This window comes from Macaca mulatta, chromosome 5 (assembly GCF_049350105.2).
Source record: "Macaca mulatta isolate MMU2019108-1 chromosome 5, T2T-MMU8v2.0, whole genome shotgun sequence".
NCBI classification, from domain to species: Eukaryota; Metazoa; Chordata; class Mammalia; order Primates; family Cercopithecidae; genus Macaca; species Macaca mulatta.
In genome coordinates, this window is record NC_133410.1 from 131,056,356 (window position 1) to 131,083,156 (window position 26,801).

General features: G+C 35.7%; 1 protein-coding gene across 9 annotated transcripts in view; it reads left to right on the top strand.

Annotated features, from left to right (window-relative positions):
• BLTP1 (bridge-like lipid transfer protein family member 1) overlaps window positions 1–26,801 on the top strand; it is a 210,978-nt gene that overhangs the window by 86,782 nt on the left and 97,395 nt on the right. For all 9 annotated transcript variants that reach the window (XM_015139163.3, XM_015139167.3, XM_078002225.1 and 6 more), the window contains exons 28-43: window positions 646–904; window positions 2,057–2,894; window positions 5,849–5,919; window positions 6,693–6,866; window positions 7,841–7,961; window positions 8,970–9,116; window positions 9,502–9,629; window positions 9,973–10,172; window positions 12,631–12,828; window positions 13,505–13,716; window positions 17,306–17,457; window positions 17,914–18,064; window positions 18,235–18,387; window positions 20,388–20,628; window positions 21,842–21,984; window positions 26,270–26,489. In XM_015139163.3, coding sequence (XP_014994649.3) covers window positions 646–904; window positions 2,057–2,894; window positions 5,849–5,919; window positions 6,693–6,866; window positions 7,841–7,961; window positions 8,970–9,116; window positions 9,502–9,629; window positions 9,973–10,172; window positions 12,631–12,828; window positions 13,505–13,716; window positions 17,306–17,457; window positions 17,914–18,064; window positions 18,235–18,387; window positions 20,388–20,628; window positions 21,842–21,984; window positions 26,270–26,489 — 3,408 coding nt within the window. The remainder of the gene's footprint in view (window positions 1–645; window positions 905–2,056; window positions 2,895–5,848; window positions 5,920–6,692; window positions 6,867–7,840; window positions 7,962–8,969; window positions 9,117–9,501; window positions 9,630–9,972; window positions 10,173–12,630; window positions 12,829–13,504; window positions 13,717–17,305; window positions 17,458–17,913; window positions 18,065–18,234; window positions 18,388–20,387; window positions 20,629–21,841; window positions 21,985–26,269; window positions 26,490–26,801) is intronic.

Consider the following 26,801-nt stretch of genomic DNA (forward strand, 5'->3'; position numbering starts at 1 on the left):
CAGTGAATGAAAAATGATACAGTCCCTGTCAACATTGAACTTTTAGAGCAAAAGGGGGGAAATGCTTAAAATAAGTAAATCCAAGTAGAAGATATGTGGTGTTCTTTGTACTGTTCTTGAAAGTTTTGTGTAAGTTTGAAATTTTTCCAATAAAAGATTTAAAAAGAAAAATTCACTGTTTATGGGCCTGGGAGCTATACTTATGTAGATATATTTCTAAAATGTTTAACAAATTGCTATATGAAATTAGTCACTCGTTATTTTTACATGCCTGTAATCCCAGCACTTTGGGAGCCTGAGGAGGGCAGATCACGAGGTCAAGAGATCAAGACCATCCTGGCCAACATGGTGAAACCCTTTCTCTACTAAAAATTCAAAAATTAGCTGGGTGTGGTGGTACACACCTGTAGTCCCAGCTACTCAGGAGGCTGAGGCAGGAGAATCTCTTGAACTCAGGAGGCAGAGGTTGCAGTGAGCCAAGATTGTGCCACTGCACTCCATGCTGGTGACAGAGTGAGACTCCATCTCAAAAAAAGAAAAAAAAAAAGAAAAGATTGTACTTAAAAATGGAATAGATTGCCATGGTTTTTTATAAACTGCTTTTGAGTTTTGTGTGTTCACTTAACCCACCTTTTGTTTGTTTAGGTAATGTGAATGCCATGAAGAGGAAAGAATGGGAAAATAAATCAGTGGGAATAGAAGTAGAGAGAAAAACTCAGCACCTTAGTCTTCAAGTACCATTACGATCTCATAGTTCATCCTCTTCCTCAGAAGAGAACAGTAGTTCTAGTGCTGCACAGCCTTTGTTGGCTGGTGAAAAGGAAAGTCCCTCATCTGTTGCTGATGACCATTTGGTTCAAAAAGAGTTCATGCATGGGACAAAAAGGGATGATGGCCAAGCAAGGTCAGTATTCACTTAGATTTAGAAGCCTGATCATAAATAGGATTATAATTGTTTAAAATTCTGGCAAGAAAAACTTCTTCCCTCCCCATTCCCCCACTTTAGAAAATTGTTTCTTGTATATCTGAACATATTTTGAAATGTCAATTTGCTGTTGTCTGATTATAAAAGTCATTCATTCCAGATATGAGGAAAGTACAAGAAAGTATAATGAAAGTGGAAGTTTCTTGTCATCCCACCACTCAGAGTGAATCACTGTTAACATTCAGATATTATCCTTCTAGTCTAATGGATACTTTTTGTTCCTCCTCTTGGCACCTTAATAGTTGGCCCCTCCCTTCTTGAATCACAGTTTCTTCTTGGTTTGATAGCACATTTCAGAATTTCCTCCCACTTCCTTGGCTATTCCTTCTCAGTCTCCATTGTCCTGTCCTCCATTTCTTCCTCCTTTATTTTTTCTCTTTCTTTTATAGCCTGCCCTTTGTTGAACATTCTCTCCTTTTTCTCCACTTATTCTATATTATTTCCCTAGGGAGTCTCAATAACTGTTTGGTTTCAGTTATGTTCTCTAACATCTTTTAAATGTAAAACTCCAGCCAAAACCTTTGTTCCTAAGGCCTAGCTACCTTCTTGATATATCTACTTGGATATGTCATGGAGACTTCAAACTCAACATATTAAAAATGGCCTTATTCCTATCATTCTTAACTTGTTCTGCTTTAGAAAATGGCACTACTACATCAGTTACTAAAGTCAGAAATACTGGGGTTATGTATAACTTCTTCCTCCAGTTTCCTTTAATCAAAGGCCCCTGGTATATTTTGTTGGACAAGTTTTTAAAGGATGTGAAAGAAAAAAAAACTTTATAAATGCATTAGTGTCCATGGATTATGGTTTAGATTACATTCTGGGGTTTCTTTCAGTTTTTATTGTGTTTTAAGCTACCTCAAAAATTTTTGGAACTAATGAGGGGTATGAACACATACTGTACTGTTTTGCTACTTTGGGTATTTTATTATAAAATTGTAGATTTTCTTTTATTTGTAAAGTACATGATTAAAATTACCAAAAGGATTTTTATTGATATTTCTTTTTATGCTTAGAGTAAATTTTATGATGTATAGAAAATGGTAATAGCTTTTCTTTCTATTTTAGTATCCCTACAGAAATTTCAGGAAACAGCCCTGTGTCTCCTAATACTCAGGATAAGTCAGTAGGTCAGTCTCCTCTTAGATCTCCCTTGAAACGACAAGCCTCTGTCTGTTCCACCCGTCTTGGAAGTACTAAGAGTCTTACTGCTGCTTTCTATGGGGACAAGCAGCCTGTAACAGTTGGAGTCCAGTTTAGTAGTGATGTCTCTCGAAGTGATGAGAATGTACTAGACTCACCAAAGCAGAGGAGAAGTTTTGGTTCATTCCCATATACACCATCTGCAGACTCTAATTCATTTCATCAGTATCGATCAATGGATTCCAGCATGTCAATGGCTGATAGTGAAGCCTACTTTTCTGCTGCTGAGGAATTTGAGCCCATTAGCAGTGATGAAGGCCCTGGAACTTACCCAGGTAGAAAAAAGAAGAAAAAGCAAACCCAGCAGATTGACTACAGTAGGGGTTCCATATATCACAGTGTAGAAGGACCACTGACTGGACACGGAGAAAGCCTTCAGGATTCCCGAACTCTACCATTCAAAACTCATCCTTCTCAGGCTTCATTTGTTTCTGCGTTAGGTGGAGAAGATGATGTTATAGAGCATCTATATATTGTAGAAGGTGAGAAAACAGTGGAGAGTGAACAGATTACTCCACAACAACCTGTGATGAATTGTTATCAGACTTACCTTACTCAGTTCCAGGTAATTAATTGGTCAGTTAAGCACCCATCCAACAAAAGAACCTCTAAATCCTCATTGCATCGTCCACTTGATCTGGATACACCAACCAGTGAAGAAAGTTCATCATCATTTGAACAGCTTTCTGTTCCAACTTTTAAGGTATAAACCAAATCATTAGTTTCCATCGATATATTTATTTAGAAAAATAGATTTTTAAGAAATTATTTCATAATTACTCTCATTTTTTTAGCTACCTTTCTGAGAGATAGACTTTCTGAAGCCATGGCTTTATGTATGATAGGTCACAGAGTTATTGATGAATATTAGAAATTTAAGTAAATTAAATTGAGAAATGGTTTATAGTTGATTGTCACTGCATTAATCTAATCAACACATATTCTTGTCTGCGTTATACTCTAAGATTAGGATAGGCTGGATGTGGTGGCTCATGCCTGTAATCCCAGTACTTTGGGAGGCTGAGGCAGGCAGATCATGAGGTCAGGAGATCGAGACCATCCTGGCTAACATGGTTAAACCCCATCTCTACTGAAAATACAAAATATTAGCCGGGCATGGTGGCGGGCACCTGTAGTTCCAGCTACTCGGGAGGCTGAGGCAGGAGAATGGCCTGAACCTGGGAGGCGGAGCTTGCAGTGAGCCGAGATCGTGCTACTGCATTCCAGCCTGGGTGGCAGAGCGACACTCCATCTCGGGGGGAAAAAAAAAAAAAGATTTGGATCAGCTCTTTCTGAATTCATATTTTCTGTGTCTTAAAAATAAAATTTTGAAGTTTTTAATGATGTTCTTTTTATTAATTCATCAACTCCTTCCATGCAAAGCCTTCAATGTCCACTTACTTGACATTTGAGTTCTTATAATTCAGTATGAATATGGTTGTTGGGCATTTGTGTAATGTATTCTGAAAATGCATTACAGAATTTTTTAGGTAAGCTAAAAATACCTCAAAATAAATTTAGTGGTTATAGCCAATATGAATACTATACTTATTTGAAGTGTCTAAATACTTATTTAATTATTCATAATTCAGATATTTATTATACAGTATTCTGAACAAGGCATTTGATGTAGAGTGGTGAGGGAAATGGATATGGAGCTTATGGTTTAGAGGTGGAAGACTGACAATTAATAGATAGATAGATCAGTATATAATTACAAATTGAGAAGAGTCTATGATGATAACCAAAGGATACCGGGATAGAGAATAACAAGGGGTGGGGACACCTAGATTGTATTGAGATGAAAGGTCCATCTGAGGAGATAATATTTAGACTGAAATTTGAAGGATGATGAGGAATTGAAGATAGGAGGACCTAGGGGCACTGTATTCCAGGCAGAGGCAACCACCTTCCTAAAGCCCTGAAGAGGGAAAAGAGGTCAGCATGCCTGAGAGATAGTGAGTGGGGAGACTTGCTCATAATGAGGTTAGAGACCTAAACAAAGGTCAGATCATTCAGAGCTTATAGACCATGGCATCAGGAGTTTGAATTTTATTTTAGTTTCATTTATTAACTCTAAAGAGTTTTAAGGAAATATGATATGATCTCATGTACTTTGAACACTAAGTAGAATTGAATTGTCATTAAGCAAGAGAGGAATTGGGGTGATCACTTAGGAGATGTCACAGTAGTCTGTGCAAGAAATGACCAGGGCTTGGATGTAAACTGTATTAGTAAAGATGGGACACGAAACATGGAGTTGAATATTCTCATAGATTATGTAGGCATTTAAATAATACTTATTGAAGGAAGAAGAAACATTAGTGACAGTTGCAAAATTTTGTTTTTAAGGTTGTACTATTTTCTTATCTTGCCCAAAACCAGTTGCCCATGCTAAGATTTCAAAATGTCCTTTTTACTCCATGTGGAAATATGTTGATATATGAATTTTCCAGTGTAAAACTGAATGGCCTTTGTGCAGAATAGTACTTGGGAGGATAGAATTATTTCAGTATTTTAAATAAATCTTTCTAGTTTGATTAGGCAGTCAAATCTCTAGAGAAGACAGGTCAAGGAATTAATATTTTTAGAAAGCTTCAAAAAAAGAACATCAGCCGTTATCAGAAAGACAAAAAAATGACATGTATTGGCGAGGATGCAGAGAAAAGGGAACAATTGTGCACTGTTGGTGGAAATGTAAATTAGTGCAGTCATTATGAAAAACAGTATGGAGATTCCTCAAACAGTTAAAAATAGAATTCCATATGATCCAGCAATCCCACTACTGGATAATATCCATAGGCAATTAATTCAGTTTATTAAAGAGATGTCTGTACTCCCATGTTAATTACAGGACTATTCATAATAGCTAATATATGGAATCAACCTAAATGTTCATCAATGAATGGACAGATAAAGAAAATGTAGTATATACACACAATGAAATACTATTCTGCCATGAAGAAGGAAATCCTGTCATTTGTGACAATAGGATGAATCTGGAGGGCATTATGTTAAGTGAATTAAGTAAGGCACTAAAAGACAAATACCTCATGATTTCACTCATGTGGAATCTAAGCAAGCTCTTACAGATGTAGAGAGTAGAATGGTGGTTACCAGAGGCTTGGGTAGTTAGGGGGGAAAAAAAAGTGACCTGGGAGGTAAGAAAGTTATTTTTTGCCATTAAGTCTAAATAATTGACTAGCATTTATAAAGGTTCAATTTGGTTAGTCAGGTTCATTTATTTATTTTCCATGTTATCATTTATGGATATAAAATATAAGAATAGTTTTTCCTATAGTTTAATGTTTCTGTGACTCTCTTTCCCACTTAAAAGTTGGTTGTGCTAGGAGAAGACTAAAATTAACTTGAGAAAAAACTCAATTTGAAAAGAAACTCTGGAGGAAAGACATTTGAAACACTTGCTTTTAAGTTTCAGTTATAGTCTTTTACCCTCACAACCCTGTTCTGCCATTTATTTGAATCAACAAAGTGAAACTGCCAATTGAATATATTCTTTGATTTGCTCAGTTTGTCAAACGTTTATATCAAATATCTCAAAATCATATTATGTAATTCAGATATTTACATATATCAGTTGATATAAAATTAGAGAAATGTATTAAAAAATCTAGACTATAGTATTTTATATTCTAGGTTATCAAGCAGGGGCTCACAGCTAATTCTTTGCTAGACAGAGGCATGCAACTTTCAGGATCAACTTCAAAGTAAGTAAAAATAACATGCTTTTAAAGTGTATTCCTTGATTATGAGATGGGTAGAGTTTATTCTGAATAATAATCATTCTTTATTTGAGTATGAACTTTATATTAAGAATAAATTACCAAAATAATTCAGCTCTTTTGCCTGTTATGGCTTTGGCTACATTTATAAGTAGTCAGTAGCATTTCTATTAAACATGCTATAACTTGGCATATCAAAATTGGTGACTAATAAGAATTCAGTATCATATTTTTCATAATTTGCAAAAGGTACATCAGGTAAATATATTAAATTTTTTTTCTCATTCGATGTATTAGCCATCTTTGATCAATTAGCATTTTAGTACTTCTTTTGGCCTTTGAAAAGTTTTTGGGACATAAAATGTCAAGTCCAGGCCAGGCACGGTGGCTCACACCTGTAATCCCAGCACTTTGACAGGCCATGGCTGGCAGATCACTTGAGGCCAGGAATTCGAGACCAGCCTGGCCAACATGGTGAAACCCCATCTCTACTAAAAATACAAAAAAAAATTAGGCATGGTGGCTCATGCCTGTGATCCCAGCTACTTGGGAGGAGGAGGTTGCAGTGAGCCGAGATCACACCAATGCACTCCAGCCTAGGTGACAGAGTGAGACTCTGTCTCAAAAACAAAAACAAAAACAAGTCCAATTCCATAAAATTTATGGTTGTAATGAATGCATGTGTTCACTCATTAAGGAAGCTCTAACTTCTAATTCATGGTCTTTTTAATGTATGATTTGCTTGTTAAATTGTGTAGTACGCCATATACTCCTTTGGAAAAAAAACTCGCTGATAACACAGATGATGAAACATTAACAGAAGAGTGGACCCTGGATCAACCAGTGTCCCAGACCAGGACAACAGCCATAGTTGAAGTAAAAGGAACTGTTGATATTGTTTTGACTCCCCTGGTGGCTGAAGCTTTAGACAGGTATTGATTTTGTGTAGAAATACAACTATTGCTTTATACAATGATTACTCTGTGATATAAGTATATGTGATACGATATGTTCATATAGAAGATTGTTGATAGTTATAAGTATATGTGATATATGTTCATATAGAAGATTATTGATAGCTATTTTGATTGAATAAAAATGAAAATATGCTTAAAGAGGTCTGTGTTTCAGTTATCATTTGCTACTTTCTCAGCCTAAATAATTACAGTTGTCCCTCCGTATCTGTCGGGTATTGGTTCCAGAACTGCTGTGGATACCAAAATCCACAGATGCTCAAGTCTTGCCATTTGGTGTTGTGGAACCTGCGGATTAAAAAAGCCAACCTTCTGTATTGGGTTCTGCATCCCATGAATACTGTATTTTGAATACTGTATTTTCAGTCTGAGCTTGGTTAAATGTGTGGATTTGGAACCCACAGATGTGAAGAGCTGACTATATATTCAAATTTATTATTATATTGCCATAATATAACAATATTACATATTATATAAAACTGACATGAATAAAAATGAGAATAGAACATAATGGAAGTGGTGTAGAAGCAGTTGGAAAGAGAAAAGGGGTTCAGTGGAGATGAGCTTTCATGAAAATCTTCCTTTTCCTGCAAAAGCCCATAATTTTTCTTTGATAACTTATACTATTAAGATTCTTATGATATGTCATATAAATGAAGAACACAGGAAATATTCTTCAGAAGTTTGTTAAAGAAAAGATCATTGCCCAATGTGGACCACTTCTTCTTGGGGTGAGGGTGGTGATGGTGGGGATAACCTCAGAAATGTTTCCCTTGTATAATTTCTAAATATGTGGCTTAGACATTCTCATTTCAATGTTGAGCGATTGTTGTACATATTCAGATGGTGCTATGTTTCATGATATGTTTACATAAACTAAGTTGTAGGATTAGTGACATTTAAATATTTCATTTACTGTTTTTTCCCCTCAGATATATTGAAGCAATGGTTCATTGTGCTAGTACCCGACATCCAGCTGCAATTGTAGATGATCTTCATGCTAAAGTCCTCAGGGAAGCTGTCCAAAATAGCAAGACTACCTTCTCAGAAAATGTAAGAACTTGTAAATTCAGTGGGCATAGCAAACTGAATATTTATCATGGTTACAGAATATTCAAACTGGAAAAATTTTCTTCACAAGTTAAATCAGAATATTTGGACATGTTCTAAAAGCGTTTATATGTCATTGGCTCCATAAAAGATAGGACATATAACTGTACTGTAGATTGACTAGTAGTAAAAATATTTATTTAAAAAATATATTAAATAGCTTTATTTGTTTTATTTCAGAAGCAGCTTAGTTCCAAGCCTTTTCTAAAGAGCTTTGGCCCTAAGTGAATGAATATTCTTTAGGACTGACACCTTGCTTTTCTAAGACAGCTGGTTATGTTTTGATTTTCCTCTATGATTAGATGACTTGTATCTTAGTATTACTTTTGAGATTTTCCTCATTCACTTCAGTGAATCAAGTCACTACTCTCATTGTGTGATATTCTACTTACATTGTGGTTCTAGCCACGAAACCAGTTGCTTAGCAGTCATATCCCAGTGCTCTTCCAGAGCTTCTCCATTTGATTTTCAAATTTATCTGGATTATACTTGGAGTAGGGACCAGAAGAGAGATGAAAGTGAGACTGATTATTTTAGTTAACTATTTATTTAATATATATTGGCATTTCATGTGATAGAGTAGATGAGTGAAAAAAAGAAATTTGAAAATATTCCTAGCCAAAAAGGGGCCAATTATCAGAAACCAAGTTTGTTTTCAAGCCAGTAGAGTTTAGTGATCTTAAAAAATGCCTATAATTACTGTATAATTTTTTCTGTCTGCTTCTCTATAGGCTGACTTCAATTTAATATGTATTACTTTTCTCAACCCTGATGCTACCAGTCTATTTCCTAGCTTATCGAAGGTTTGGATTTTAAGGTGGGATGTAAAACTAGAATGCAGCTGGCACATAGATGGGCATAGAGGGGCAGCGTGAATAAGTGAGTTGCTGTTGTGGATGACGTGGAAGTTATGAAAAGCTTGTGAAATAATTTCACTTATGATCTTTTTAGTTATCTTCCAAACAAGACGTTAGAGGAACAAAAACTGAGCACCCTACAATAGGAACGACTAACCAAGGACAAGCACAGACAAATGTTATAACGAAGCAAGATAATGTAACAATTAAAGGGCTTCAGACTAATGTTAGCATACCAAAGGTAACAATTTAATATTTAAAAATTTTTTCCTGAAAGAGGAGAGCATTTTGATGGTATTTGTTCTTTTCAGTTACCAACGTGAATCATGGTAGAACAGTGTGTAATATTAAAAGATATATGTTTTATTCCTGTGATCTACTGTAGATTTAATGTAATATAAATAGTTTACTTAAGCAGAATATTAGGTAATAGTAGAATGTTTCACATTCATGCAGTGAAAATGTAATTATGATTATTTTATGAGAATCTGTATTCATAAGCTTCGTCTTCACTGTCAGATACATAGATATGCCATTCTTAACAGTAGTTTTTCATTTTTGTGCATATTTTATGTTTAAGTGATAACTTTTCACTTGTCAGCTCTGAAATTTTGTGTGTGTGTTAGGTAAACTTATGTTTGTTACAAGCCTCAGTGGAAGAATCTCCAACTACAGCTCCTAGTAGGAGTGTGACTCATGTTTCCCTAGTGGCATTGTGTTTTGACAGAATTGCTACACAAGTTCGTATGAATAGGTAAGAAAGACTTTATTAATCTGAGCCATGATTATCTTGCTGGATGTCAAAGCAAGCCTTGATCGTCTTTTATTTTTAATACATTTCTAAGAAGGTAATGTTAAAACTCAAAACTGGTTTTGGAATTTCAAATCTTAATTTATAAATTAGTAACATATTTCTTTAAAAGTTTTTTACTGTTTCTATTCATAGTATCTTTCAGTAAACATTGAAGAATTTTTTACTACTATTGGTGTATAATAGTAGAGTATTTTTTTTTTTTAAGTAAACCTTGTAGGTAAAATGTTTTCTCTGAACTGTGTTATTTAAATGTTGAACATTTTACTCTCTTTTTTTCATAAAGAGGTGTGGTTGAAGAGACTTCAAACAATGCAGAACCTGGTAGAACATCAAATTTTGATAGGTATGTTCAGGCCACAAAGATGCAGCCTCAGTCATCTGGATCTCTCAGATCAAATGCTGGAGCAGAAAAAGGCAAAGAAATTGCAGCCAAGTTAAACATTCATCGAGTTCATGGGCAACTTAGGGGTCTTGATACAACAGGTAGGATTCTACAACCAATATGTTTTTTCTTGGCATATATAAATCTAAGATGATTTTTGCAAAGGGGAACATGGTTTTTTTCCTTTGACTATTGATACAATTTGAATATTCTATAAGAAAGAGAAAGGTATTTCTCCCTGTACTGAACATGTGGTATTTAGCTACTTGTCACTCACATTCTGTACAGAATAGAAAGTAAACTTTGGTAAGAAAGTTAAGTGTTATGGTCCCAAATTAGGAGCTGCTTCTATTTCCCATGTGTTTTTTCCATGCTATTTACTTGCTCATTATAGAAAAGAAAGGACAGGCCAGGCGCGGTGCTCATGCCTGTAATCCCAGCACTTTGGGAGGCCGAGATGGGCGGATCACGAGGTCAGGAGATCGAGACCATCCTGGATAACACGGTGAAACCCCGTCTCTGCTAAAAATACAAAAAAAAAAATTAGCCGGGTGCAGTGGCGGACGCCTGTAGTCCCAGCTACACGGGAAGCTGAGGCAGGAGAATGGCGTGAACCTGGGAGGCAGAGCTTGCAATGAGCCGAGATTCACCACTGCACTCCAGCCTGGGCGACTGAGCGAGACTCCGTCTCAAAAAAAAAAAAAAAAAAAAAGAAAAGAACAGAAAGGACGTGATCTTTATAGTCTGTCTTGTTTTTTAAATCATTCTGTTTGTAAAACAGTGTTAAAAAATTAATTATAATATTAATCAAAACCAGAGAGCCTGTAAAATGTAGCAGCAATAAGGTGACACACATTTCTCTTAAAGTCCCTAGTGAGGTAAAAAGAAAGTAGAGCTGTTATACGTCATTTTAATATTTTTGATTCTTATTTAGCACATTTTCTTATTTAGAAACTTAAATGATTTCAGAATGTCAGATTCAATTCAGAAAAAGTTAGATTTATTAATCATATTTGAGATGATTGCTCTGCTGAAATCTTTATGTGGGACTGGTGACCAATCCTGAATAATGAATAAACAAATGAATTCCTTGAATTTGCTTACTGTATTTTATAGGTTCTGAAGTTTCCACGATCCTGTCTGCATTCTGGGTCTGTGTACATGTTTTGATTTTCTCAAGGCTTATTTTTTTCATCCCAGGTATGAGGCTCAAAGCCTTTGACCTGAGGTTTTCAAGGGACTTTTCATGACTGCCTAAGATCTGTCGTCCTAAAACTGGTGAAAAATGTGGTGGCTTGAGTGAAGACACTTTTATCAGCTCTGTAGTTTGCACGGGTAACCAGTTTGCATTGGGTATTACACAGACCATAAGCAGAACCTTATATAATTTTGAAAGGCATTATCATGCAGAAAAAACTCTCATTGAAGACAAAACTCCCAACGAAATTCCAAGTTGGACATTTCTGTAAAAATGTGGCAAAAATGTAGATGTCTTTGTTTATATGTACATTAGTTATTTGCCAAAGGATACTTAATAACCTCATGATATTTGTTACCCTTATAGGGAGGGGAACTTAGAGTGTGGTTGTGGTGTTAGAGGCTTTTCATTGTGTACTTTTTCATAATTTTTTGAACTTTGATACATCTGGATATGTATGGGATTAAAGACAAATACAAAAAAATTAAATAATGAGAAAACTATAAGAATGTAGGTGAATATTCTCTGAATAACACCTTTTAATTATAAATGCAAAGAATGTCATTTCCATATGATGGAATATTATATAGCTATTAAAATTATGTATTTGAAAAAATTTTAATGACCTGAGGAAATTATTTACTGTTGCATGAAAAATAGGAACCAAAGCTGGGTTTGCAAAGTGATCTCTAAAGGGCTAGAAGGCAGTGTACTTCAAATATAAACAAGTTATCCTTGAATGGTAAATTTACATGTGTTTTAAATATATTTTTTTAATTCATTAGCGATAATCAGAGAGAGAAATGAAAAAAGTAAGATAAAGTAAAACTTCTCCCAGGCACTTGGGATGTTAATTTCCACGGTGTATCTGTAAGCCATGGAACCATGACAAGGTCTATGATAAATTGTAGTTATATAAAATATGTTAGTATAAAACAGTCTTTTAGTAAAAGCTATAATTTGCCTAGAAAATAATGTTTTTCCTAACGCTTGGTAATTAATTGAAATTTTTTTTATTTTGTGAGATGATGAAAGTATTTAAAACTACTGTGAATATGAATTATTTAGGATATTTTTAACTTTATATTTTTTAGAGTATCCTGTAATCATTCAGAAACAGATTCATACTATCTTTGAGCAACTTGTTAATCATAAATTCTTCTTTTCTTCCTCTTAGGCAGCATTATTCTAAAAGTTAGCTCATTTGTTTATTTTTTCTATCTTTTCGGCAGAGCACTGAGACATCTTTTAAAGACAACCTGTGTGCCAGATGTCCAATTTTTTTTTTTTTTTTTTTTTTTTTTTTTTTAGTGTAAGCTTACGTCTTTAAAAATGGTCATTTTGCTCTCTTTTGATAATAGACATTGGGACCTGTGCAATCACTGCTATTCCTTTTGAGAAGTCCAAAGTTTTATTTACTCTTGAAGAGTTGGATGAATTTACTTTTGTGGATGAAACTGATCAGCAAGCTGTTCCAGATATAACTCGAATAGGTCCCAGCCAAGAAAAATGGGGATGGATAATGTTTGAATGTGGACTTGAAAATTTAACCATAAAAGGCAAGTATTTTTTGTGGAATTCTGCTTAAGTTGGGGACAAATTTGCCCTATATTGCAGAAATGTTTTGAACAATCATGGCTTTCAGTAACCTGAATCAACATAATAAAGCAGAAAGTGTGGTATCTGGGATTATTTACCAGGGGTGAGTGCCTCATACCAATTGCTGAAGTGGAGCTTTTCCTCCATTATGTGATTTTAAAACTAGGTAGAGCTTGAAAAAAAAATATGTTTTTCAGAACGAATTCCCAAATAAAATGTAAAGCCACCCAATTTTTTGAAGCTTTGCATCTTGGAAAACTGGATCTTTGATCAGTAGAATTATGCCATATAGGATATAAAAACTGTAAATTCTTTATTCAGTGAAAAATATCTACTTAGATTTATATATGCTTTCTTATATATTATTGAGTAATATCTCAAAAAGGAAGGTTGATATGTGTATAACACTTTTTTTAGGTTTAGTAATATATAAAATAGTAACTACTGTAATAATAGTAGTTGTATATGCCTACAATTACTTACCTGATAATTCAATGATACATTACTTTTATAGATAAGGGCAAAGACTTGGTGAGAAAAAAATAGTCTTTATGAAATTGTATACAGATATTGTAGAGTACAGCATTAAGATACTTTTCCACCATTTATAATAAATACTTTTTTTTATTTTTATAGGAGGAAGACAGTCTGGTGCTGTTTTATATAACAGTTTTGGAATTATGGGTAAAGCTAGTGACACAGAAAGGGGTGGAGTGCTGACATCCAATAATTCTTCTGATTCTCCAACCGGAAGTGGTTATAATACTGATGTCTCTGATGATAATCTTCCATGTGACCGGACAAGCCCTTCCTCAGACTTAAATGGAAATTCTGTTTCAGATGAACAGGTCAGTGACTTTCTAATAACAATAATAATGGTGCTTTAGAAAAATAACAAAACTACATATGCAATTCAAAATTAGTTTCTGGAGTGTATTTGCCTGTGTTTCCCTATTTTGGATTTATGATATCTACTTAAATGTTAGTCAAAGTATGTTGCTGAATATACTACTGGAATATAATTTCTGAAGTATATCATAGATATATTTATATCCATCATAGTCCTAGCATTATGCTTTGCTCATATTAGAGACTTAATAAATATTTGTTGAATTAATAGATTAATAAAATTCAAGAGAAGCCCACCTATAGGTTTTAGAGGATTTTAACAGAAGTCATTTTGTTATTGGTAGTATTTTATGTGAGTTCTAAATATTTTTGTCGGTGTCTGCTTATTTCAGTTAAGAGTTCTGATCAGTATCTTATATTCAACTCACTTTTTATTTTTATTATGGTAGAATTACATGGGTGGTGATGAGTACAGTAACAGCAACAACAAAAATATTCCAAATTTTGTGTTGAAGAAATGTTGTGCCACTAACTGGTGACCTGGGGCAAGTTCCTTACCTTTTCCTAAGTTTCTTTACCTGTAATAGGAGTATGGTCATGATACTGACCTTGCAGTGTTGTGAAGATTGAAGCAGACAATACATATGAAGGGCTTAGCTCAGTATCTAGTACATAATAACGTAGTAACTGTTATTCTAAAACATATGTACATATATTTCTGGTCACTTTGAAAATTAGGCCAATTGGAGAGGAAAAAGTTCCAAAGAAACCACCTTTTAATTAAGTCTAGTATGGGTATCTAGTAATCATGGGTATACTCACCTTTACCCCCCAGATTCCCAGGGATTTATTTTTAAAACATTTGTTTTTATTTAATGTGTAGTTTAATGAGTTTAATCACTGTTTTATTTTGGGGTCTTTGGAAATGTTTGAGGGATGTATTATCACTTTAATTAAGGAAATTTAAAAATACAATAGCTACTCATTGGACAGAAGAGCTGTGACGAGCCTAGCTGTTCTTTTCTTCTCCTTCACCTACTAAAATACTTGACAGAAATTCAAGCATCTTTCTTGATCTCTCAGATCCTACTCTCCTTGCTGAAAGTCCTTGAATTTGCTAACATTATTTTCTTTGGGTTCTCTGATTTTATTGGTCCATTTCCTTATGGAATTTTTTCTTCTTAAATGTAGTGGTCTCCTCAGGTTCTGTTGTTGGCTCTTCCTTTCTTCTTGCTATTTGTCTGCTCCCTGACGAATTTCATTTTCTAGGTCAGTTCCGTAATTTAATGACACTTCTCTTTCCCAATGGCCACACCTTTAGCACCAGCTCTTTACTTGAGCTCCAGAATTGTGTTTAGTGGCCTTTTAGATGTCATCATTTAGTGTTTAGCAGAGTCATGATGCCTCCATTCCAGACCCTAGTTCCTGGACAACATTTCTAGACACACTCTAGGCCAGAAGGGAACCCACTGCATTGAAGGAAAGGACCCAGTCCTGGCAGGATCAATCACCTGCTGACTGAAGAGCCTTTGAGCCCTGAATAGCCAGCAGTAGTACCCAGGTAGTACATCATGGGCCTTGGGTGACACTCTGCGATGTGCTGGTTTAGGTGTGACCTAGCACATTCCTAGCTGTGGTGGCTATAGTGAGAGGTTCTTTCTGCTTGAGAAAAGTGGAGGGAAAAGTAAAGGGAACTTTGTCTTGCGCCTTTGATGCCAGCGTGGCCGCAATATGCAGAGTACTAAGCAGGCTCTTGGGGTCCCTGATTTCAGGACATGGCTCCTGGATGGCATTTCTGGACCTGTCCTGGGTCAGCAGGGAGCCCACTGTCCTGAAGGGTGAGTTTCAGGCCTGACAGCATTCACCACATGCTGACTGAACAGCCCTTGGGCCTTAAGTGAACATCAGTGGTAGTTTGACAGTACTACCCCTGGGCCTGTGATGGTGGTGGCCATGGGGTAAGGATTCTCTGCCTGTGGAAAGGGGAGAGAAGAGTGGGAAGGTCTGTGTCTCATGATATAAGTGCCAGCTTAGGCATGGTAGAATAGAACACCAAGTAGATTTATAAGGTTTTTGTCTCCAGTTGTTGGCTCCTGGATAGTATCTCTAGACCTGCCCAGAGCCTGGGGAACTCACCACCCTGAATGGAAATATACAAGCCTGGTTGGCTTCACCACCTACTGATTGTAGAGCTCTAGGTCTGTGAGCAAATATAGGCAGAAGTCAGGTAGTGGTTACAGCAGGCCCTGGGTGAGACAAAGTGCTATGCTGGTTCAGGTCTAACCCCACACAGTTCCAGTGGTGGTAGCCACAGGGGTGCTTGTGTCACTGCTTTCCCAGCCCCAGGAAGCTCAGCACACAGAGAGAGAGACTCTCTTTGGGAGAAAGTAAGGGAAAATAATAAAAGCCTCTGTCTGGTAATCCAGAGGATCTTCTGGATCTTATCCAACACCACCAAGGTAGTATCTCTATAAGTTGCAAGAACAGTGATACAGGGCTTGGGGTACCCCCTAATGCAGATATGACTCTGCTGGCCAAAAACTTGTAACACCCACGTCCCTTTGAATACCTGAAAAGCCTTCCCAAGAAGGAAGGATGGGTACAAACAAGCCCAGACTGTGAAGACTACAATAAACACCTAACTCTTCAATGCCCAGACATTGATGAATATCCACAAGCATCAAAAACAGCCAGCAAACTACGACCTCACCAAATGAATTAAATAAGGTACCAGGGACTAATCCCGGAGAAATTTCAAGACAGAGAATTCAAAATAACTGTATTGAGGAAACTCAGAGAAATTCAAGGTAACACAGAGAAGGGATTCAGAATCCTATTAGATAAATTTGACAAATAATTAAAAATAATCCAGCAGAAATTCTGGAGCTGAAAAATCCAAGTGACATAGTGAAGAATGCATCAGAGTCTCTTACTAGCAAAATTGTTCAAGCAGAAGAAAGAATTAATGAGCTTGAAGACAGACTGTTTGAAAACACACAGAGGAGACAAAAGAAAAAGGAATGGAAAGGAACAAAGCATGCCTACAAGATATAGAAAATAGCCTCAAAAGGGCAAATCTAAGAGTTACTGGCCTTAAAGAGAAGGTAGAGAAAGAGATGTAGAAAGTTTATTTAAAGGGATAACAACAGAGAACTTCCCAAACCTTGAGAAAGATATCAATATTCAAGTACAAGAAGGTAGAGAATACCAAGCAGATTTAAACCAATTAAGACTACCTCAGGATATTTAATCATTAAACTCCCAAAGGTCAAGCATAAAGAAAGGATCCTAAAAGCAGCAAGAGAAAAGAAACAAATAACGATGGAGCTCTGATATAACTGGAAGCAGATTTTTCAGTGGAATCTTTACAGGTCTGGAGAGAGCTGCAAGACATATTTAAGTGCTGAAGGAAAAACACTTTTCAAAGGATAGTATATCTGGCAAAAATATCCTTCAAACGTAAAGGAGAAGTAAACACTTTCCCAGACTTGATTTGATGAAAAGGTTTTGCACTGAAAACATTAGCCTGTGTGTTAGTGGTTTTAAGGGCTGTATGTTAATAAGTTTTTTGCATTCTGTTTTATATAGGATGAAGGAGTCGAATCTGATGATTTGAAAAAAGACCTACCTCTGATGCCTCCTCCTCCAGATTCATGTAGCATGAAGTTGACCATTAAAGAAATTTGGTTTAGTTTTGCAGCTCCCACCAATGTGAGATCTCACACACATGCATTTTCTAGGTAAAGAGTTTTTAAAATATAGTATTATCCCTTGATGTTTCTTTATTTTAAATAGTATACAATTCTGTTTCATATTTTTTAAAATTACTTTTCTGGTATATATAGTATTAAGGTTGCAACTTTTTTTATCATTCTTACTTCATATGTTTTGTAGACATTAGTCTCACCTTGTTTGACCCAATTTCTTTCATAGTACTTTAGTTTTATTTTTATATGTTCCTCTCCCTTAGACTTTTGTTTACTCTTTTTATCTCTGACAGGCTTTTTTTTTCTTTCTTTTCTATTGTCCAACTTTTTTACATTTCTTAGTTTTGCTTTCATAATTTATCAGTGCTCAAAAAGAAAATAAAGTAATTTTGCCTGAGTAAAACAACCACTAAGTACAGTAGGTATGGGGGATTGTTTGAAATACATATTTTGACACTTGTTTTTATAATTTTTTATTTATGTTAAAAGGCAGCTGAACCTTTTAAGCACTGCAACGCCAGCTGTTGGTGCATGGCTTGTTCCCATTGACCAACTCAAGTCATCCTTAAACAAATTGGAAACTGAGGGAACCTTGAGAATTTGTGCTGTTATGGGATGCATAATGACAGAAGCATTAGAGGTATGTCTTTAAATAAGGTATTATACAAACTTTAGTATTGAAAATGACCCCTTATTGTTAATCATTGTTGGAAAATATCAGACTTACAAGTTCTTAATTACTGAATATCTTTTATTTGTAGGCTCTTTCATACCTATCACTCTAAATCTATTGTTTTTTCTTGATTTTAGAATAAAAGTGTACATTTTCCCCTAAGAAGTAAATACAACAGACTTACGAAAGTTGCTCGCTTTCTCCAAGAAAATCCTTCATGTTTACTATGTAATATACTACACCACTACCTGCACCAGGCAAATTACTCCATCATTGATGATGCTACAATGGTAAGTTACTGAAACTACATTAGTTTTAAGGAATTCTCTATTGTGTTGGTGGACCACTGATACACAGGGTTTGAGATGCATGTGAGAATGGTTAGAAATACAGGTCTATTGGCTAGGCACGGTGGCTCACACCTATAATCCCAGCACTTTGGGAGGCTGGGGCGGGTGCATCATCTGAGACCAAGAGTTCGCGATCGAGCTGGCCAACATGGCAAAACTCTGTCTCTACTAAAAATACAAAAAATTAGCTGGGTATGGTGGCTGGCACCTGTAATCCCAGCTACTCGGGAGACTGAGGCAGGAGAACTGGTTGAACCTGGTAGGCAGAGGCTGCAGCGAACCAAGATCACTCCTTTTCACTCCAGTGTGAGCAACAAGAGCAAAACTCTGTCTCAAAAAAAAAAGAAAAAAAAAAGAAATACGGGTTTATAGACAAAGAGTGTGCTCAGATTCATGATTTGGGAGTTGCTAGCATAAAGGTGTTAGTAGAAGCTGTAGACATGGATGAGATTTCCAGGAATGCTATGTTGAATAAGAAACTGCTCAAGGATGGAATCCTGAAGAATGCCAAAATTAAAGGGGGTGTAGGTCGTTGGATAGGGATACATGGAGTGATGGGAAGGGAAAGAAAGAGGTAGGAGAACCAGGAAAGATTGATGTCTTGGAAGCTAAAGGTATAAAGAGTTTTTAAGCAAGAGAATAATCACCAGAGCCAAATTTCACATACAGTTTGATGAAACAGAGACTAATTGATGATTGAGGGGAGAATATATAATTGCACAAAATAAATACAATCCATCTCTGCTTTTAGAAAAGCAGATAACACATGATGGTTAGAGTTTTACAACTTCTAGGATCTCTCTTCTCTTCTTCAAGCTGCTGGCTAATAGGGGACACACAAGAATCTTTAGTCAAATTAGGGACCAATGTATCAGTATTATTAATGGCCAGTCAAGCCATTCATCAGACAAGTCAAGAATCTCTAGTAAGTGTTGGATTTGAAAAAGACACTTAGACCTAAGGCTGGTGTAGTGCTTTTTACTCCCTTCCTGTGAATTGAAGACTGGGAAATCTACAGTGTAAGCCTAACTTGCCTGTGTAGTTATAGGTAGGGAAGCTTGAACAGGGCAGGCGTTTCCCATGGATGGATGCTCTGCCAGATGTGTTTTCCATGTAAGAGGAAGAGGCACAACATGGCCCTCATGTGAGGCTAGGAATGAAAGGACAGGCTAGTGGACTTGGTATTCCTCAGAAAGTAAGCGGGGTGATTCCTGCCCTCTAGTAAATGGTGCTCTTCAATCAAATTAACCATTTCTCCTAAAATGAGGAATGGTAGGAAGCAGGATGAAGAAGAGTTAGGTATTTTTCTCTTTAGGCTAAGGCAAGGTAATTAGACTAAGGTAACAGGAAAAGAGCCAAAAGTTTCTTTCTTATAATCATCACCATGTGGAATAAAATGTATTTTAAAGTATATAATTATTACTGATGATACAGTTAACTTTCAAGGCAGTTACAAATTCATCTATGTCTAGCATACTACATAAGTTACAGTAATTTATTTTTTTAAATGTTAAAACAATGGTAGTTACCTAATCTTTGAAGGAAATAATTTTACTTCCTCTTTGCTTACTGAATGTTCCAGGTAGCTCAAAGTACATTTTGATTCTTCACTTGGGCAAAATAAGTAAAGTAGATTGAATGCTTCTTGAAGAAAATTCCAATTTTGCATCCCACATCTAGTATCATATTGACCTGTGCTGTTGTGTTGTTTTATGACACAAAGATGAAATGTTGTGTCTAGAGATTAGATTCTGTAGTCTACATATAATTGAAATCCTGACTCTCTTGGGTAACTTTGAACAAATTACTTAACATCTAAGTTTTAGTTTCTTTATCTGTAAATGGGGATTATGATATTTGAATAAATACATGCAAAACACTTAAATGGTAACTGATATTATTACATTAGATTACTTCTAACCACATCATTATTGTTACAGAGTGATGGACTTCCTGCTTTGGTAACTTTGAAGAAAGGTTTAGTTGCACTGGCAAGGCAGTGGATGAAGTTTATTGTGGTGACACCAGCCTTTAAAGGAGTTAGCTTACATAGACCAGCTCAGCCTCTGAAACCTCAAGTAGCTATGGACCATGAACATGAAGATGGACTTGGATTGGACAATGGGGGTGGTCTTCAAAGTGATACCAGTGCTGATGGAGCAGAATTTGAGTTTGATGCAGGTAGTTTTGTAAGCCTCTATTGAGTACTTTCTTACACTTCACAATTAGGGTGTTTTCTTACTCAACACAATTGCTGTATGTTTTTTGCTTAGATATTATGCATCTTTTATTAATGAGTTAATATACCTCTTTAAAAATATCAAGACTCTTTGTTTTTCCTCACAGTTATTAATAAATTACTAATATAAGCAATTTTAGATATTACATACTTGTTAACATGGTACTTGTGATAATTTTAATAATTCATGTCCCAAATTGGAAAATGGTCGTGGTTTAGGTATACAAGTATGATTTTTATTAGCCAAATACGTGATAATGATTAGGAATTTTCATACTGACCTGATTTTATAAGCTCAGTTTTGTGAAATACAGTAGACTTCTCCTGATCTATCCAGGACAAAGATATCTTAATGTAAGTAGAACGTTTTGAATGAAACACATAAACCTCTATTTAAAATTTGTATTTGTCTATCATCTTCCCTATGCCACAATATTTTAAAGGGGCCTTTGTCTTTTTACCTGATGCCTGCTTGATCCTGAATTTATGTAACCTTGGGGGCCTGCACTCAACTTACAATTTTGTCAACAAAATGGCTGTGTCAGAACAAAAGTGGATATGCATTTATGAAATGTACTTGCATACCTTAATGCTTTGTGAAAGGTTAATTTTTATTATCATGACCTATCATATTTAGTGGAAATGCATGTTGTGATGTTTTGGAAAAAATATTGAAAGAGTAGTCTTAAAATTAGAGATTTTAGAACACTGATATATAAAACTTTACCAAGCTTAGTTTTAAAAATAACTTGATATTTAACAAATAAATGAGTTATGAGGAATAGGGTAGATTTTGTTTATTACTTATTTAAAAAAATTTCAAATCTACACAAAAGTTTGAAAACCAGTACACTGAATATCCCTTCCAATTATCTGCAAATCCCTCTTTTAATCTATGAGCAGTCTGTGCTTTCTTGAGCTTAGTTGAATTGGCTTTTGGTCTGAGTATCGTTTGCATGGAATATGTGAAAGTCTGAATGAAAGCCATTTGTTCTTTCTTGAAACTGAGTGAGAGGATTGGGGTAGGGGAGAAAATAAATAGTTGTCAAGGAATATGAAAGTTGAGTGTCATTATATAACTAGAAATATTGGGGTTGGTGTTTCAAGAAAATGTGTGATAATCTATTGCTCACTTATTCTTTTGAACTGTTTCAGCCACAGTCAGTGAACACACAATGCTATTAGAAGGAACAGCTAACCGACCTCCACCTGGTAGCTCCGGACCCGTAACTGGAGCTGAGATAATGAGGAAACTTTCTAAAACTCATACCCATAGTGACTCTGCATTAAAAATAAAGGTATATTATTGCTCTTTTTGGTTAGAGTTATTTAGACTTACAGAGAAAACCTAAAATTTTATCTCAAATTTAAATGTTAGGTGTCCAACCTAACATTCAGATAGCATTTTTGTGTTGAAATTAACTTGATTTGTTATTTCAGTTTAAATATTTCTTTGAAAATTATATCATCAGTAACTGCTGTTGATTAAGGATCACTATAAATACCAAGCCTTAGAGCTGTCTTCAGTTTATTGAATACTGTATTCAATAAAATCCCAAATAGAAAATGTTGATAATCTTATAATTACCTGTTTTAATGAGAAGCCTTTTCGGCAGTGTGTGATCAGTAGGTGATTTGGGTTAGACTATTTTATGATTTTATTTTTTTTGGTTTTATGAACACTTAATGGATGCTTGATAAGAGACATATATAGCAAAGTGGTTACAGTACCACCTTGGAAGCCAGACTGCCTTGGTTTGAAACCTGCCTCTGCCACTTAGTTGCTCTGTGACTGAACGGGTTTTAACTGTATGTTTTAACTGTATTGCAGTTTCCTTGGTGTAAGATGGAGATTATAATAGTAACCTTCTGAAGAGGGTTGTTCTGAGAAATAACTGAGTTAATTCATGAAAAATGCCTAGAGCAATATCTGACCCTTAATAAATTATTTGTTGTTAGTGGTTCTTTATTTTTTGCTAGTTATTTGTTGTTGATGGTTCTTTATTTTTTTGCTAGTTCACTGTTGTGAGCACTGAAAAAGTTAAAATTTTAACTTTCTGGCCAGGTGCGGTGGTTCACGCCTGTAATTCTAGCACTTTGGGGGGCCAAGGCGGGTGGATCACAAGGTCAGGAGTTCAAGACCAGTCTGGCCAAGATGGTGAAACCCCATTTCTACTAAAAATACAAAAATTAGCTGGGTGTGGTGGCAGGCGCCTGTAATCCCATCTACTTGGGAGGCTGAGGCAGAGAATTGCTTTAACCCAGGAGTCGGAGGTTGCAGTGAGGGGACATCCTGCCAGTGTACTCCAGCCTGGGCAACAGAACGAGACTCCATCTCAAAAAAAAAATTTTTTTTCTAACTTTCTTTGAAAGTCTGTGTATAGACTCACATTGATGCCCAGAATCCATAAAAATGATAATTTTGACAATATTAAATAAAAATTTCTACAGAGAAAAAAGTAATATACTGTCATGTATCACTTAATGACAGGGATGCATTCGGAGAAATGGGTCATTAGGCAATTTGTCGTTGTGCAAATATCATAGACTATACTTATACAAACCTAGATGATGGTACACACCTAGACTATATGGGATAGCCTTTGCTCCTAGGCTACAAACCTGTACAGCATATTACTATCCTGAAGCCAGTGGGCAATTGTAATACAATGGTGTTTGTTTATTTCAACACAGAAAAGATACAGTGAAAATATAATATAATCTTATGGGTTCACTGTTGTATACGTTGCCTATAGTTCACTTAACTGTAATTATGTGGCACATGACTGTATTGTAAACAGAACAGTAAAACACATGACAAAAGGCTAATTTTCTAAAATATAAAGATCTCATTCTTATCACTAAGAAAAAAGCCAATACCAAATAGAAAAAAATGGTTAAATGATATAAACAGGTTGTTCACAGAAAAATACATACACACGTACAAAAATGTTTTCTTATAATTAAAGAAATGTAAATTAAAATGAGATTTCCATTCTCACTCGATTGAAAGACTAAAACTTTTGAATAGTGTACATTGTTGGTGAAGATGTGAGAAAACAGATACTCTAATATGGCATTGATGGGAGTCAAATTGGTGCAACCTCTTTGAATAACAATGTGGCAATATGTGTCAAAATTTAGAAGGTGATGCTCTTTTATCTAGTAGTTCCATATTTAGGAATTCATTCTAGAGAAAGTCATAGATGCTCAAAGACATGATGAGTCTGAGAACATTCTTTGCAGCACTATTTATAAAAGGAAAATCGTGGAAACAACACAAATTACTAATCATTAGAGGACTAATAAACTAGTGTACAATGATACAGATGCATACTAGGAAATCTTTTAGATGAAGTATATCTGTAAGTGGATATGGAATGATCACCGAAGTACACTGATAAAGTATAGGATGATATCTATTTGTGTGTTTAAAAAAGGATAAATATGTACGTACTTATAGAGGCCTAAATGATTTATGTAAAGATAGATAAGAAACAAGAGAGCCTCTGGGAAAGGGATCCAGTATACTGGAACACAGGACTTACTTTGTATTGAATAGTCTCTTGGGCTTTCAAAGTTTTTATTCTGTGTAAGTATGGCTCTTTTGGTTAAAACATTCAATGATAGTTTGATATACTTTAAAAAGAAGACTTAACTATTGAGCTTATTGTTTCCACAGTATAGTTAGAAGCTTGGGACACTTTAATCTGTCTTAGCTTTTTTTCCTGATGGACACTTTAATCTGTCTTAGCTTTTTTCCTGAATCATATTTAGGTGTTTTCCTGTTAAAGGTGTTCATTTTCAGAATTTTTTGAACATTCTTTTGCTATGGATTATTAAAGTCCTCTAAAAATGTGAAATTCCAAATGCTTAGTTTCAGATCTTTGCTTTTCAAGATCTTTTTGCCTTTGTAGTCTTTTTTTGTACTGTATTTTAAATTGATCTGCCATTCTAATCATAGATGTGACAGAAGATAGAAATTGAAAAATTCCGTAATTTTTATTTTTTCCATTAATTGTGGAAAGTCTTTTTGGCGTTTAGAGCTCTCCAGAGAATTAAATCTTAACAAACATTGATTATTAGAGTACTTGGAAGGATAATTTAGTGTTAAGAATTTGAAGGTAGAAGTTAGGTAGATGGGTTAAAAATCTGGCTTTTTCCTTAGTAAGTATGTAAGTGACTTTTCTTCATCCTTTAGGACAGAAATAATATCTTACCTTAGAGAACTTAAGGATTAAATAAGATAATACATGAAACATGCTTATCAAGTGTTTCATATGTTTTAAGTGTTCTTTTATTTCCTGTGTCAACACCCTTTCTCCACCTTTCCTCATCTAAGTGAGGATGACTGGGAAGGCATAGAAAAGGGAATAAACTTTTCTGCTTTCCAGAGGAGGTTAAGACTTTTAAGGGCTTCACAGCACTGGTGTCCATTGCGTCAACATTTCTTGCTGTTAGCAAAAAGCCTCTAGTTTCCTTCCAGGTAGATGTCTATCCTGACTCCTGTAAAAAACTGCAGGGCACCAGGCGCGGTGGCTCAAGCCTGTAATCCCAGCACTTTGGGAGGCCGAGACGGGCGGATCACGAAGTCAGGAGATTGAGACCATCCTGGCTAACACGGTGAAACGCTGTCTCTACTAAAAAAAATACAAAAAAAACTAGCCGGGCGAGGTGGCGGGCGCCTGTAGTCCCAGCTACTTGGGAGGCTGAGGCAGGAGAATGGCGTAAACCTGGGAGGCGGAGCTTGCAGTGAGCTGAGATCCGGCCACTGCACTCCAGCCCAGGCGACAGAGCGAGACTCCGTCTCAAAAAAAAAAAAAAAAAAAAAAAAAAAAAAAAAAACTGCAGGGAAGGTTGCTGAAGGTAGACAACTTTTCTGTCTTTAGTTTCTTTGAGTACCTAGACTTTACTTTTGATGGTATCAGTCACATAAAGATCCTGTTACAGATCCTTTGTGTGTGTGTGCGTGTGTGTGTGTGTGTGTGTGTGTGTGTGTATGTGTGTGTGTAGTAGGTTTTTCTAGTGAATATTTTGTGTAAGGGATATTGTGTCTAGGTATCAGTTTGCTGGTTCAGTAAATAAGCAGTGATATAAATATTTCAGGCTACTGTTTTTCTTTGCTACCCATGTGAATGTTCCTTGGCACTTCCACAAACACCCTATGTATAACTTTCTGAAGTTTCAATATACTGTTTCCTGCTCCTTAGGTATGAATAGTGCTTCATTTCCACCATCTGTTTGATATACTGTGCTATGTGGTTTTATGTCTTGTCACCAGACTCCCTCATCAGATTAAGAAGGGAATTAATGATCCATAGTTAAAATAAGTGGACGTGCTTCGTTATAATATTGATAATAAAAGTAGCCTTTTGTCTTGTACTATATAGTTACAGAATATTTTTACCTACATTTAAGGACATATGTAAAAAGCATTCACCACAATCCTAGTAGACATGACCAGTTTTGGTATTAATGTGCAAAATAGCTAGCAGTTATAGCAACAGTAATAGTAATAGTGGTTGTAGTTATCAGCAGTCATTTTTATATACGTAAGAAATAACCCTGTTACACTTTCTGTAGGGCATTCACCCATATCATTCTCTGAGCTATACCAGTGGAGACACTGCCACTGATTCTCCAGTGCATGTTGGACGTGCTGGGATGCCAGTAAAGGAGAGTCCAAGGAAGGAGAGCCTACTCAGCTACCTGACTGGAAGCTTCCCAAGCCTGCACAACCTCCTGGAAGGGACTCCTCAGAGAAGCAGTGCTGCTGTGAAAAGCAGCTCCCTAACAAGAACAGGTACATGCTCTACATTTGATAATTACACTTTTATATTTATGGGGGAATTGAAATGAAACAGGACTTTAGTTAGATATATACTTTGGTAGTACAACTAATCTCTCATATCTTATCTTTGAGAAAAAATTTTAGGAATCCATTGTTCTGTAACTTTTCGGAGTCTTCATGCCCTTAGTTTGCATTTTTAAATTGCAGCACTGACTAATGTCAATGTAGGCGTTTGGTGTGGGGTGCTGTCTCGACCAGCAACACAGAATTTCCCCCATTATGATATAAATAAGCTATTTATTAATGCATTAATATCCAAATACC